The sequence below is a fragment of the Stegodyphus dumicola genome, chromosome X2, assembly GCF_044657685.1.
Source record: "Stegodyphus dumicola isolate Sdum_Otavi_A_Nest chromosome X2, ASM4465768v1".
Taxonomy (NCBI): domain Eukaryota; kingdom Metazoa; phylum Arthropoda; class Arachnida; order Araneae; family Eresidae; genus Stegodyphus; species Stegodyphus dumicola.
Window position 1 is genome coordinate 79,905,541 of NC_140781.1, and position 15,203 is coordinate 79,920,743.

A 15,203-nucleotide genomic window follows, 5' to 3' on the forward strand; every position below is an offset into this window, starting at 1 on the left:
CAGCAACAGTTCCAAAACCAAGTATCCATCGACGAAAAGTACTGCTTTGTTTGTGGTGGGACAGGAAAGGTCCTGTGTACTACGAGTTGCTGAAACAGGAAAAACCATTAACGCAGATCTGTACTGCAATCAGCTGGATTGAATGCAGCTATCAAAGAAAAAAGGCCAGCATTAGCGTCAAAAACTGAATGCGTTAGGATGGGAAGTCCTTAGTCACCCACCATATTCACCTGATATTGTGCACCAGCTGATTATTACCTGTTCAGATGTCTGCAAGATTATCTAACAGGAAAAAACTTCAAGTCTTTTAAAAGTTTTTCTAAGACAGTTGCTGACTATTTTAACTCCAAGGCCGACAACTTCTACTAAACAGGAATTTACATGTTACCTGAAAGATGGCAACAGGTTGTAACAAATAACGGAGCATATATAATTGATTAATATTAAATACATATTTTTATAAATGAATTCAAATATTTTCTTTAAAATACGACAGAACTTTCCCTCCAACCCCTCTGGGAATGCCTTCTCAGCAGCCGGTAATACAGATTTCTTAAGATGTCTCCATTTACTACCTATATCACCAAAAGATAGAACCGTACTCAAGGAATTGCCAAAAAAGTTTTTGTATTTCTTTCAGTTGCCCTGTTTGAAATTCCAAAATACATTTTTGATGAAAATGTCTAAGTACTATGAGGATTGGAGAGTGATCACTCCCAATTGATTTCGGAACAGCCCAGCTGCAACTTATGCGAGATCCAATGCATCACGACTGTCATAACTATAAGAGCAATATGTTAGTGTCCCAGCATTCAGAATGCAAAAAGCATTGTCATCTGCAAAGTCTGAAGGGTTATTGCCTCTGTTATTGGCAGCAGAGCTACCCCACAGAGAGTACTTTGCATGAAAATCACCTAAGGTTATAGAGGTTTCCTTATACAATGGCATCAGATTGCCAGTAAAAAATCCGCTGTTGATAGGCATTGTAGCAATTTCACAGGACTATATTTCTTGGAAGGTGCACCTCAGATAAAGACATAGTAAGAGAACAGGTGGTGATGCGTCTCGAAGAGAGGAGAAAGCAGACAGGCGTCGCCAGATTACACTTACTCTGGACTTGATGTTGTGAGGTACATGGTAAAACGCTCCCGTAAGTTTTGATTTAGAAATGCTGTAATGTTTACCCTGTGCACTTAAGTAATTTGTATTAAATAAATTCTAACTTGAATATGAAAAAGTTGCATCTTATTTTATAAAGTTTTATTAAGCATTCTGATATATATTTAGTAGTAGAAACACCCTAAATTAATGACAAAGTGTGTCGCAGCACGCACATGGACTGAAAATTGGGAAGCCGCCAGCGACGAGGTAACAGAGAGCATTGCTGGTACCATCAGCATTTCATAGAAAAAGGCTACCAAGTGCACAAAACCCTGTACCTTCCAGGTGGAAAACTAGTGCCACTGTCCCTCAACTCTTCGGGTGACAGCAGAACCAAGCTTCGGGTGACAGCAGAACCAAGATACTTCTCAGATAAATCTACAGCCTCAAAGTATCTGATTGATACGGGAGCAGATGTCTTGGTAGTTCCGCCCACAATTACAGAGCACAATCAGCCAGCCGCCAACAGTCAACGTTTTGCTGCAAATGGGACTACAATACCTACTTTTGGCCAAAAAAATCATTAAATTAGACTTATCTTTACGTAGAGAATTTCATTGGTAGTTTGTCATCGCTGCAGTCTCTCAACCTATTATTTGAGCTGACTTTCTTCATCACTTTGGATTACGGTCGATATTCATCGAGGATGTTTGGTGGACCCACTTACTCAACAACGTTCCAAAGAAACTGTTACTACAAAAGATATAACTCACATCAAGGCAGTAAAAGGAGATACTAAATTTCACCAACTGCTTGCTGAATTTCCTGCGATTACCTAGTTCAACGCTGCGAAAAATTAAGCACAGCATTACTCACTGTATTGAGACTAGAGGCCCACCTGTGTTTTCACGGCCGCACAGACTTTCAGCCGATAAGCTTAAAGCAGCTAAACAACAGTTCCAGTAACTAGTTGAAACCCGAATCTGCAGACCCTCCAAAAGCTGCTGCTCATCCCCTCTGCACATGGTGACCAAAAGCAATGGAGATTAGCGACCATGTGGGGATTATAGGAAATTATCAGTATCCTGTTCCTCACATACAGGACTGTCTTCAAGTGGTAGATGGGAAGCGGATATTTTCAACTCTGGATTTGGAAAAAGCTTACCATCAGATTCCCGTGTGAGAAGATGTGCCAAAAACAGCCGTTTCTCTAAAATTCGGACTTTCCGAATATTTATTCATGCCATATGGGCTATCGAATGCTGTGGCTACATTCCAGAGGTTTATTCATCACATTCTCAGCGAACTGGACTTTTGTGCACCATACTTTGATGATGTATTGGTAGCATCTGAAAATGACACTCAGCACATGCAACATTTTAAGATGGTGTTCCAGCGATTCACGGATTATGGTGTGGTACTAAATGCAGCTAAATGTGTCTTGGGTAAATGAACTGTGAAATTTCTAGGACATATGATAACGCCCAAGTGTATCACTCCTTTGCCAGAGATAGTTTCCGCAATTGTGAATTTCCCCAAACCCGAAACTGTGAATGAACTTAAGCGTTTTCTGGCTATGTGCGACTTTTACCGGCGTTTTATTCTGCAAGCTGCAAAACCTCAAGCAGTACTTAATATGTACCTAAAGGGAGCGACAAAAAACGACAAAAGACCAATCGAATGGATGGAAGTAACCACAAATGCATTTGAGAAATGTAGAAAAACCTGTCAGGTGCGACGATCTTGTACCATCCTTCATCAGAGGCACCACTCGCAATTGTAGTTGATGCTTCTGACACAGCTATGGGTGCAGCTCTTCACGAACAAGTTGAAAAGGATGGCAACCTCTTGCTTTTTACTAAAAAAAGAAAAACTATGTCCAACACAACAGAGATACAGTGCACCACAGAGCACTCCTTCACCACTGTAATGGTGTCGTTCAATGATGTTTTCTTGGTGGTAACGGGTACCTGGAGCTCTCCATATGAAATTCCGGTGAGAATCAGACTGCAAGCTAAACCTGGATTAGTTGGAAAACATCACACAAGCCCACTGTTGCGGTGTCCACGATGCATGCTCTTTACTCCATGCTAACCGCAGGCGACAGTGAGTTGGAGTAAGTGGAACGCATCTGAAAGGTCTACGAGCATATTAGACCAATCTGCCCTAAGCATCTGTATACAGTCTGCCTTGAAATTGTCATACCAGTGGCTGAAGAGAGCTGACAAGGCAGGTCTGAGGCTGTGCTTTATCTGTTTCTTTTGGCAGTAACTGCCAAATACCGGTCCTCATTCGGCGTTGTAACTCTGGGGCGACCTGTGCTGTAATGTCTACTCACATTACCATCATCTTGGAATCGTTGCCAAAGCCTGGAGTTGACACTCTGGGCAATTCCAAGTTCGTCTGATACTTCCAGTTGGTTACGCCCATATTCCAGACGGCCGATAATTCTACCACGTAAAAAATCATCCAAATGCGTCCTTTTTGTCATAACTATTTGGTTATTGCACTGAAATGCTTATAAACCACCTGCGAACAATTTTACTTCTTTGCCTGTATTCCTTATATATCACTCTCTTACACTCTCATCATTGTGATGTACCATCGGTGTCATCTGGTTACTTCCTGAAATTTGCATATGATTCTTGAAGATGTGTGTAGTGATTTTACAGGTGATATATTTACTTTAGAGTTCGATTTCCGCGTGACTCCGAATTATCCTTAATTTATGGACATGAGTGTAAATTGTAAAAGGATTTTTTTTCTATTAACATTTGGGAGTAAAAAATGTTCTGCAAGTACTGAATTTAAGCAAAAATGTACTGTCAGTCAAGAAGTTGTAGATCATAATTAAAAGTGATTTTTACCTAAGTTAAAACAGACATGATCAATAAACATGGAAACATTTTATGTATAATTAATAGAAATGGAAATAAATTTGAAGTTGGCATCAGCGACTAGGTCACTTAACTATCAAGGATTGATAGAAATGAATAAAAACTTATCAGTTACTGGATAAGAAAATTTAAAATTTCCAAAAATAATTGTGAACTTTGTACAATAGAAAAAATGACATGCACTTCTCATAAAATTGTAAAATTCGAGCGATCTGAAGTTATTTTAGAATTATAGCATATAGATTTCATTGGACCTATTGAGAAGTCAATAGATGGAAGTTGTAATTTTCTAACAGTGGTAGATTATTACAGTAACAATCAGGTATATGATGTTTCATGTTTCTGATTTTAATTGAGAAAAAGAGTGAAACTGCAAGATCATTAAAAAAGCTTATCACTTAAGAAGAAAAACAAGCAAGAAACTAAAGACTTCATAGACAAGAATTCATAGTGATGATAATACAGTGAATTCTTAGCTAAAAGTGTAAAAGGTTTTTTTTTTTTTTTTTTTTTTTTTTTTTTTTTTTTTTTTGCAAAAACGGGAATTAAACATAACTTAAACAACTTACACCCTGAAGAGAAAAGGAAAAGCTGAATGTTTTAATCGTACTATAATCAAGACTACTAGAACTATATTAATTGATGCAGAATTGCCCGTAAAATTTTGGAGTGAAAGTGTTAAAGTAGCTGTGCACATGCATAACAGGAGTAACAAAACTGGCAACAAGTTTACACTTTATGAACTATATATAGGAATATAGGAAGCAAGCCTAATATTACTTATCTTAAAAGATTTTAAATTTAAGCTGTTAAATCTGCTGAAAGTCATTTTTGGCTACATGCAGTAATAGAAGAACTGAGTTCAATGGAGTCTGAAGCTTGGAAATTAGTTGAATGACCGATTGATAAGAATTGTATTGAAACCTGTTGGATATTCACTAAAAAGGAGAAAAACAGTAATTTAGAAACAATTTACAAAGCAAGACTGTGAGCAACTCGATATAAGCAAAGAAAAATAATTGACCTTGAAGATGGATTCAGTCCTGTAATGAGATTTGTAACCTTTAGAATTATTGATTGCAGTTTAAAAAACTGCAAAATATGATTTTTCGATGTAAAAAGTGCATGTTTAAATGGGTGCTTGCATAAACCAACTTTCGCCTCTGATGTTGAAGTATGTAGCTGGCTATCAGAACTGTTGAGCACATTCAGTTACTCATTGAACAAAATTCAATAACAGTCTGTTGTGTCTGTAAAGTGCTCATAAGATTTCCAAAGAGAATTCTTAGCATTCAAGTCTCCATAGATAATTATTTCAGAGTCTTCATTTAAGTCAATAACACTATTAATACCATGCAGATAATCATTTAAATCATCACCTGGAGAACAATACATTGAAATAAGAACCATATTTTTATAATTGATTATCATTTTAATTGCCACACTATTTGGAGAGACATTCAAAAGCATTGCTTGTGTCTTATCAAACCAAATAATTGCCGCTCGAGGAAAAGTTTTATCGTTGCTGAATATACGAAATTTCATCAGGATTCCCCCAACTTTATTATCCATGGCATAAGGTTCTTGTAGCAGGGCTATCTATAGCCTTTTTCAATAGCTTTAATGCATAACTGATATGCAGCAGCTTTAGCATGTTGTAAGTTTATTTGAACAATGCTTATGCCCTTATGATTTGTCTTAGCCATAATTCATGTGACTAACTGTCAGATCCATTTGTTGTTTATGACAAAGACAGTTTTTATCTAAGCTTGAATGATCAATGCTAAGCTTCTTATATTTATTTTTTGCTTCTTTATAATTAGTGCATTTGGGAGTTGCTTTACACTCCCAATGTCCAGCTTCAATTACATCTTGCACATATTTGTGCTTCTTGGCATTTTGTTTGAAAATGAATGCGCATTCTTTGAAATCTTAAAATTGTGTTACTTTCAAGAATCCTTTATTTCCAAGGCAGGACCACCTTATATAACTAATTTTCATTAGGTCCCTATATTTCTTTGCATCTGCACTAGCAACCCAGTGTACTTTATTATTTCAACCTTTCATCGAAAAGTTTAATTCAAAGTCACCACCTTCAAAGACCATATTTTGGTCTCTGATCATTATCTTGAGGCCTTCTCGAGACAATTCAGAATCTATGTCACAGATAATAATTTTTGGATCTTCCTTGACACAAGACATTGTACTACCATTTCATTTTTAAATAGCTGATTTTGATTTTCAAACCTCTACATAATGTTTACTTGGTTTTCCTGTACTTTGTATTTGTTGAATGCTTGGGGATTCTCAGAAAGCAGGCATTGTCTTTGAAATCCCCATTTGCAATATTACTGGTCAAGAGGCTGAAACAATGTTTCATGGGATTGGGACTTGAAATGACTGGACTCTTCTGATATAATTTAGGTCTTTTGACATTAAAAAAAAAAAAAAAAAAAAAAAAAAAAAAAAAAAAAAACTCACTGTAGTTAAAAATTAGTTGAGCTGTGTAACATTTGAAAACTATAAACTTTTTTAACTCTGTAGCAAAACCGTAATTTATCTTAGCATCCAAACTCCCAGTGCTTCCATATTTCCTAACACTATACATGCCACTTCTTTTAAAGTTATTAAACCATTCTCTGATTAGCTTGAAGCTCTCTTCATTTTCTGTTGACATATCTGGCAATTTGCTTACGATATTGATGTACAAGGCCTTTTCACAGATCAAGCGTTTGGTCACAGTATCGCCTGTTAGTTGCTTCTCGTTTATCTGTATGAGAAGCAACTTATCTTCCATAACATGTGGCCATTGGTTTGACACTCTCATAACACATTTCACTGCATGTAGCCTCTTTATTTTTTCTTCTTTAATATTAGGCAGATCATTGATATAAACTTATAAAATCTTTTAATGTTGGTTATTCTCATACTTTAATACTTTTCAATGATTTCCATCTTAACTTCCACTGTATTCATACTGCTTTCATTATTAAGCTTTTCCTTCTTAGGGGACATTGTTGCTGTATAATTATGAAAGAACCATCACAATACTTGAATACACTTAAAAGTTAAAAAAAAAAAAAAAAAAAAGGATTAACTAGCAAAAGCATGGCCCCAGTACTAATTATGTTGACTGTATAAGTGAGGCATGTAGACTGAAAGAGACCATAACCCGCAATCCTCTAGTAAGGGAGAGGAAAACTATCAGCTCTGGGGTAATCATGTGATGCTCAGTAGACAAAGCATATTTGTATTATTCATATTGCAAAACATTTCTCATTTATCAAGTTAAAATTTATAAATAATTTCTGCACATCTTGTAAAACACTCACATACTGAGTTCCTTGCAATCTAAAGTTTCACTGTGTAGCATTTGCTGGTTCAAAATGGTTAAAATAAATTGTTTTCTACAGACTGCATTTATATATGAATTATTTTTCCTGTGTAGAAATTTTGCATCCATGAATAAATTGGCATGCATCAGTTTATGTATATATATATATATATGAATTTTATACACTTGTTTCATTCCTTAACATTCTATTTTGTTCATTTATAGATTTTTATTGATCGTGATCCAAAGTTGTTCAATATCATTTTAAATTTTATGAGAACAAAAGTTATTGATCTCAGGTAAATAATTTGCATATTCATGTTTTTAGGTCTATGTAATAATGTTTAGTATATATGATATTTGAAAAAGAACGACCTGATTTTAAAATCTTGTACTTGAATGGCTATGGTGTAGTTTCATAATTTCATGTGTCTGTTGCTAGATTCCATCACCATTGCCAAAGCAGATATTAATCTTTGCTGTACACAAGATGGCATCTATGCAACGTGATCTGTTAGTTAAAAAGAACATTTATCTTAGTATTGGGATTTCAAGAAACTGTGCTAATGTAGGGGAAAGAGCCAAGGGTATCTATGCAATTCAGAAGGAAATGTTCAACTAAGTCAAGAGGCATTTCAGCGAAACTAACAAATTTGAACTGGTTTTGCTTGGCAAGAATTTGAGAAGTCATGACTGCCATGTGTTAAGATGATATTTGCTTATAAAAGGCAATACAGATTGCAAAGGGTACAAGCCTTCATATAGGTGACAGAAGAAAAAGAACCGAATTTGTTGTATATTTTTACATGAGCTATAGGACAACACCGTACCATGGCTGATTTTTATTCATCTAAATGATAAAGTTTCATCCAAGTATTTGCATATGGTGACTTAAAAATCCATATGGGATTTATCAAAAATTACTATGTTTTGTGCATGTTGTGAGAAAGATGTATATTCTTTTCTTGGCTGGAAATGCTGTAGGACTGGCTTTTCTCACATCTGGATGAAGACTATGAAGATTTCGTTTTTCAGCCAGTGGGGCTTCCACTACATTGGTGCAACCAAGGTAGCCATTTCTAAGTGAAATGATTCCTCAACACAGTACAAGGTGCATGGGGCTAAAGACTTAGCACTGCAGTCTTAGCTCCCAGTATCTTCAGACATTATACCACATGACTTTTTCTTGTGTAAAACATGTGTAAAACTTGTGTAAAATATGTAAAACAATATGGTTTTGTTTTATCATTTGTCATTTTAAATGAGCTAAAAAGCAGAATTACAGAGTAATCAATATCTGTGAAGAAAGGCATTCTGAGATGCATGTGGAAGGAATTCAGCTATTGTCTTAATTTTGTCCAGGGTGAGAGTACATAGAACATTTTTAACTATGGAGAGCAAAAAGAGTTTATAATTTAATTTGTATAACCTATTTTCATTATTCAATGTAATTATTTGAAATTAAGCTTTTCTTTTTTAAAAAGCCTCTTATACTGTATAAAGTTAGTCAAAATATTCATTAGATTGGCAACAATATTTTATAAAATAAGATATTTTTTGAACTTCGTACAAGTTTGAGTTTTATGTAAAAATTTGTACAATCTAATTTCCCTCCCCCTAAATTTAGATTTTGCATTGGTGTGCATTCCCCACTACATTTTTAATTTATTATTTAATTTAGTCTTCAATTTCTATAGCATTTCACATTCACACAAAAATGTGTTATTTTTCTTGGTATCAAATTCAAAATTGCTTTAAAAAAATCACACACACACACACAAAATAATTACTGTACTTGAGGTAAGCTTCCCATCTTGTGTCATTAAGGGATCCAGCATATATACCTGTTATTTTCCCTATGCCGGAGTTATGTTAAATTATTTCAATTTCTTTGTAGACACTTGATTATACATAGGTAGTGTTTCAAAGCTCCGAAGAGGATTATTATTACTTGCTAAGATTACAAATTAGTCATTTTTATTTTGAGCATTTTTTATTGTAATGCTTGGAAAATTTCAAATGTAAAATTTATAATGTTAAAAGGGAAAAAAAAAAGAGTTATTTTAAAATAGTTATGAATACTTTGTTTTTCAAACAAATTGTCTATCTGCTTTCTCATAAGGAGTTGAGTATGAAAAATAATTAAATGCATTAGAAAGGATAGTTTGGAGAAATAACTATTTTGATGCTAAAGATAAGGCAGTCTGATATTCTTACACCTCTACTGTTTATCAGTAACAAGTATATTCTGACAAAATATTCAAAAAGTGTATGTCATCTTAAATTATATATCTTGTTTATAATTCACATTCTTTTCTGTGATATAAAATTGTAATTATAGCACAATCAGTTATTAAACAATCTGATAGCCGGAAACGCCTGACCCTTTTATTAGAGTATTGAAAATGGAGTTTTAGTGCATAAGTCTTTTATCTCTAAAAGCAGCATTACATCTTATTTGCAACAAAGATGTCATTTTGAAAAAAAGAAAATAGTATTTGAAGCCCTTTATTTGTATTACCAGTTTCCACGAAATGTCATTTTGTATTAACTGGATTATGTTCTGCAACTTTTAATGTTTTTTTTTTCTTGTATTTATCGTAATTTTATAGATAGCGATGCTCATGGTCATATCTCAGCCCACCAGTAGCTGAACTGAAAGTGTGTTAAACACTGGTAATCCAGCATGTGTTGAAATCTAGGTGGATGAGGTGGCTTCACAGGAGTATTTGTGGTTTTTCCATGTGAATATAAACCCTTAAAAATTCCTTTAAAAATTTCCCTTTAAAAGTCCTTCATAGAAACACTCTCAGACAGATTGTCCTTGTGTGTGTTGCTATAATTAAAAAAAAGCAAAATTATTAATTATATATCTGAGAGCATACAAGCACTTTTCATATGCCACTTTTCTACTTCCATAACTGTTTGGATGACATAAGCCTTCAATGGGGGAACACCTTTATTTGTTATTCTTTGATGTTTTAAAGGAAATATATATATATATATATATATATATATATATATAGTTAACACTTATTTTGTGAATATAAGAATAGCAGTCATATAAGTTTGGTGACTGCAGAAAGAGTAAGTAAAGAAATTTAGTTTTATTTATGAAATTTCATCATTATAGTTTAATTGTCCTTTGAGGTGTAGTTTAAGATGCTATTTGAAATATTATATTCAACATGCTGTGCTTTAAAATTTTTTGTTCTATATATGTATCTATCTGCTTTAGCTGATAATATTTTGTTTTCATATGGTTTTTATTAAAATATTTTGATTGTATATTTATAGTGATGTTGACATCAGTACTTTGAGACATGAAGCTGAATTCTATGGTATATCACCATTAGGTATGTTTTTCTTGTAAATGTATATTATGTAAGTTTGTGAAATGAATTCAGATTTGTTATACTGTTGATGCTCATTAATAATCATTCCATTGCAGTGACTTGCACGAAATGTTCCCAGCTGATTACAATTTATTAAATCTGTTTTACTGTAGTGATTACTTATTAAAACAGCCTCTTTCTGTAGGATTGAAGGGTTCATTATAATAAGCATCAACTGTGTTTTATGAAATTCTTATGATTCTTCTTGAAGAGCAGTAGTGCCTGCTCAAATTCTTATGATAGTGTTACTTTCAAACTTAAATGCATTTCTTCTTTTTTTTCTTTTTTTTCTTTTTTCTTTTCTTTTTCTTTTTTTTTTTTTTTTTTTGATACCAGAAATACCTTTATAAATTCTACTTTTAAGAATATATCTCTATTCATCAGTGGTGTGACTAGAAGCACTCTCGACGTGCATTCGAGAAGTCAAAGGTCCGAGTCCCGGGAACAGCACTACATTTTTCACTTATATTATTTAATTTAGTCTATTGAGAGTGTAGAATTAGCCAAAAATAGATCAGCAACAGGAAGACCTAGTAAATTCAGCATTCAAAAACCATTGCATGGAGATAGTAGACATTTTATTGTAAAGTCCGTTGATAACAAAAGACTTTGTTGTAAAGAGTACCATAGCCAGACTGTTTATAGATGCAAAGTATGTAATGTAGCTTTACATCGTGATTATAATCAAGCTTTTCATGCTTGAATCTTTCAATTGAAATAATCTGTATTTGTAAAAGAAATATAATGTATATTTAATATTAAATTAATTACAAGTAAAGTGATTTGTAGATTTATAAAACGTTATACTGCTAAAAAGTAATCCTGCTCTCCTCTCAAAAGAAACATCGCACGAGTACAATCCTACTCACTAATTATCCGTAGTCTTATTCTGCTGACGTTGCGCGAACGCAACACTGGCGTTTTCCACAGGTAAGCGCATTTTTTTTAAATTTTCAATATAAATTTATGTTATAAATGCTTAATTTAATATTTGTTATTATTTTCATGAGAAAAGAAACATTCCTTGTAGTTTTGGCGGTTAATGGGTTAACTTGTTTTGCTATGCAGATTAGCAAAATAAATTAAAAATTTGCTTACATTATGGACATAAAAGTGGACACTAGGACGGTAGCTTTTTGTATATATTAGAAAATAATTTGCATAAGGATGCAAAGCCCAAGGTACAACTATGAACATTTTCATAATTGTGATATTTTGAACATGGGTTGACTCAAATAAAAGTATTGCCATCATTATGAAGCATTTCTCCAATAGTAAATGGTATTTAAATAACACCATTGGTTATTGTATGTTCTTTGCAACAACAGTTATCAAATCTTCAGTTACATATAATAATCTCTGATATATGCATTTTTATGAGACTGAAATCACACTTAATCTGTAATATTTTCATGAGATAAGATTACTTTATAATACAGAAAGATACAATAAATCAAGCTGGGTCTTTATAATAGAAATGAGCAAATTTTCAAATATATATATATATATAATATTTGATTTTACTTAAATATTAACAAATTACTTTAAAGTACATTAATGAACCTATTGAACATAGCCAAAGAGAAACATTTCGCGTAGCTTCATGATCATTTTACAAAAAGAGCATTCAGTTAACATGCAGTTCTCCATATTACATGAAATGTATGAACAGGAAATATTTTGACTTAATTTTTAGACAAGCAAATGTTTTCTGTTTTTAAAATTGGCCTATAATGCACTAGAACAAAAAGAATACCTTATAAAAATACACATTGTGGTTTAAAATTTTGTCTAAATATGTCAAGTTAGTTTTACAGATATCAGAGTGAATTATTTTAATTAAATGCAAAGAGAGGTATGTACTAAATTAGCAGCATGACAAATAGCGCATTTTGCTATAGAAAAGGTCTAGAATGAAATATGATAGCAAAATGTAAGCTTTTCATGTACTAAAATAATTTAAGGATAAAGAAGTCTATACAAATCAAAGCATGTTTTAAAATGCTATAGTTAAAAGCATAGAAACTAAAATTAATTTTCAGTTTCAAGTTAAATTCGCTTAAGGGCGCATTCATTCTTGTTTGCCAAGAATTATTAGTGCAAAATTATAATAAAATTTTACACCTAAGATGTGCCAGAACTGCTTGCTTAAAAATTTATCTTATGAGGTTAAACAGAATGTAAATTCAAGAGCCTAATACTATTTGAACTAATACAAATCGATGATCTAGTACATGATGATGACTAAAACATTCTGGCTGTTTGATTTAAAATAAAAGTTTAAAATAATTTAAATTACTACATTTATGATGTTTTATGGTTAACATTATCTTTTGTTTATGTAAGTACTAAAAACATATTTAATACAGGAAATTTTATGCATTAAATTATTAGTCATATATACGGCTCTTTTACACATTTCAATAAACCAATACACAATTAAAACTATTATTATCAATATATTCTTCCAGAATCAGAATACAAATTACAAATCTTTAATTAAGATAACAATGGCATATCAGTTTGCAATATAAAATATTTTATGTCTACATTCATGAGCATTTTCAACAAAATAAGAAAAGAAACAAAAAGATGAATAACTATAAAATTATAAATTACCATAGAAAAGTCATGTAGAATAATAGCAAGACTAAATGCCTGAAGTCTTCCTTCAAAATAAATTTAAATTCAAAATTTTGTTATCTTTTTTTTTTTTTAAACATCTCAAACTAGAGTTTCTGCTTTCACTATGCAAATTTCCTGTCCTGGCAAAATAAAAATTGTCATTTCACTTGCAGGAAATATTTGCTGTAAACTTTGCATGCAAATAATTTTTAATAATAAAAAAACTTCAATTGTGGCTTAAATATTTTATTTATTAAATAAATGAAAATTCCCATGTAATATTAATTTATGATCCACATGAAGCTTCTTACTCTGGCTATTTTAAAATGCTTATTTATGAAAAAATCACAAAATATTTTAGCAGTATTAATAGAGTATAAATCATTAATGAATTTTCTAAAAAACAGTCTACAAATTAATGTTTATTAAAATTAATGTTTATTATAAATTAGATACCCAAAACATAATTCTGTGTATGCATTTGCTTATATATATACTTAAAATGAATTAAATACACAATAATTTAAGCGAAACAATGTCAGTAAAAGTATACATTTTAATATCTAATAGCAATTACCAAATTTTCACATAGCATATTAACTTTAATAAATTCTTAATTAGCAGGATGTCTCAACAAGGCAAATTATGAAAGAAATCTACCTAGTGGAATAGTTGTATCAAGCATATATTTAAAAGAAGCTAATCATGTTTACATTACGCATAGCAGAAACTGAGGCAACTCCATGCAGCTGAACTGTTTTTGAGGAATAGAAGTTATGTCAAAGTACCAGTGCTGAGAGGCTTTAACCATTTGGGGCAAAGGAACTTTTCAATTTAAAATAGAATACAGAGTTGCCAACTCTCCCGATTTTTGACCGCTCTCCCGCCAACCCGATTTACAATATATTTCTCCCGACTTTTTCTTATTCTTAATATTTCTCACGATTTTTATGGAACTTGGCTTAATACTTCGTTTTATGAACAAAAAAAAAAAAAAAAAAAGTGATTTTGGACGTCTGAAAGCAACTGAATTTTCTCTAGATTATATCTAAAATTAAACCTTGCGAATCAGATGAGAATTTCTGCTTTGTGATTGACAGCATACGTATCCAGCAACGTCGTTCTCCAGTTGTCCAATGGGCATCGAGCTCCACTGCGTGTCATCTGGCATATATTAGCCAATGAGCACAAAGCAAGCTCAAGGCCGTTGGTCGTTCTTTGGATGTTCTTTCGCTATTTCGTTTATCTTGTCCTGAGTTGTGTGAGTACACGTGCCTTTAGGAAATAGTTTTAGAAATTATCGTCTTTTGATATGTCTGCGAGAAAGGTGAAATACTCGTGCACGTTTCAAAAATTGTACACAGTTGACTTTCCTTCCATTATTTCTTCAAGGAAATGTAATAAATTTGCGATGTGTACCATCTGTCGTTGCGATTTTTCGATTTCGCTTGGTGGAAGGGCAGATGTTCTCAAACATGTGCGTACACAAAAACACAAGGACAACATGAGTTGTTTTGAAAAAACGAAAAATTAAATTTTTCTTCGGAAACAAAAGACCAAAAAGTGATTAATGCAGAATGTCTGTTCTCTGCCTTTTTACTGGAGCACAACCTGCCACTGAATGCATCGGATCACGCTGAAGCTTTATTTAGAAAAATGTTTCCTGATAGTGAAATCGCTAAGAAATACTCAAGTGCAAGGACCAAAACAGGTGCAGTTGTTAAAGAAATGGGTTTGAAAAATAAATCTTCAGTTATTGATTGCATTAAAACAGCTCCGTTCTGCCTCTCTACGGATGGAAGCAATAATACCAATTCAAAACTGTATCCAATTGTTGTTTCTTTTTTTAAT

The 15,203-nt window shown here is 32.7% G+C and overlaps 1 protein-coding gene across 2 annotated transcripts in view; it reads left to right on the forward strand.

Annotated features, from left to right (window-relative positions):
- LOC118183995 (BTB/POZ domain-containing protein KCTD3) overlaps positions 1-15,203 on the forward strand; it is a 213,992-nt gene that overhangs the window by 62,871 nt on the left and 135,918 nt on the right. Inside the window, exons 4-5 of one of the 2 annotated variants that reach the window (XM_085809348.1) lie at positions 7,558-7,631; positions 10,630-10,688. In XM_085809348.1, the coding sequence (XP_085665474.1) occupies positions 7,558-7,631; positions 10,630-10,688 (133 nt within the window). The remainder of the gene's footprint in view (positions 1-7,557; positions 7,632-10,629; positions 10,689-15,203) is intronic. The other variant, XM_085809349.1, reaches the window with a different exon arrangement.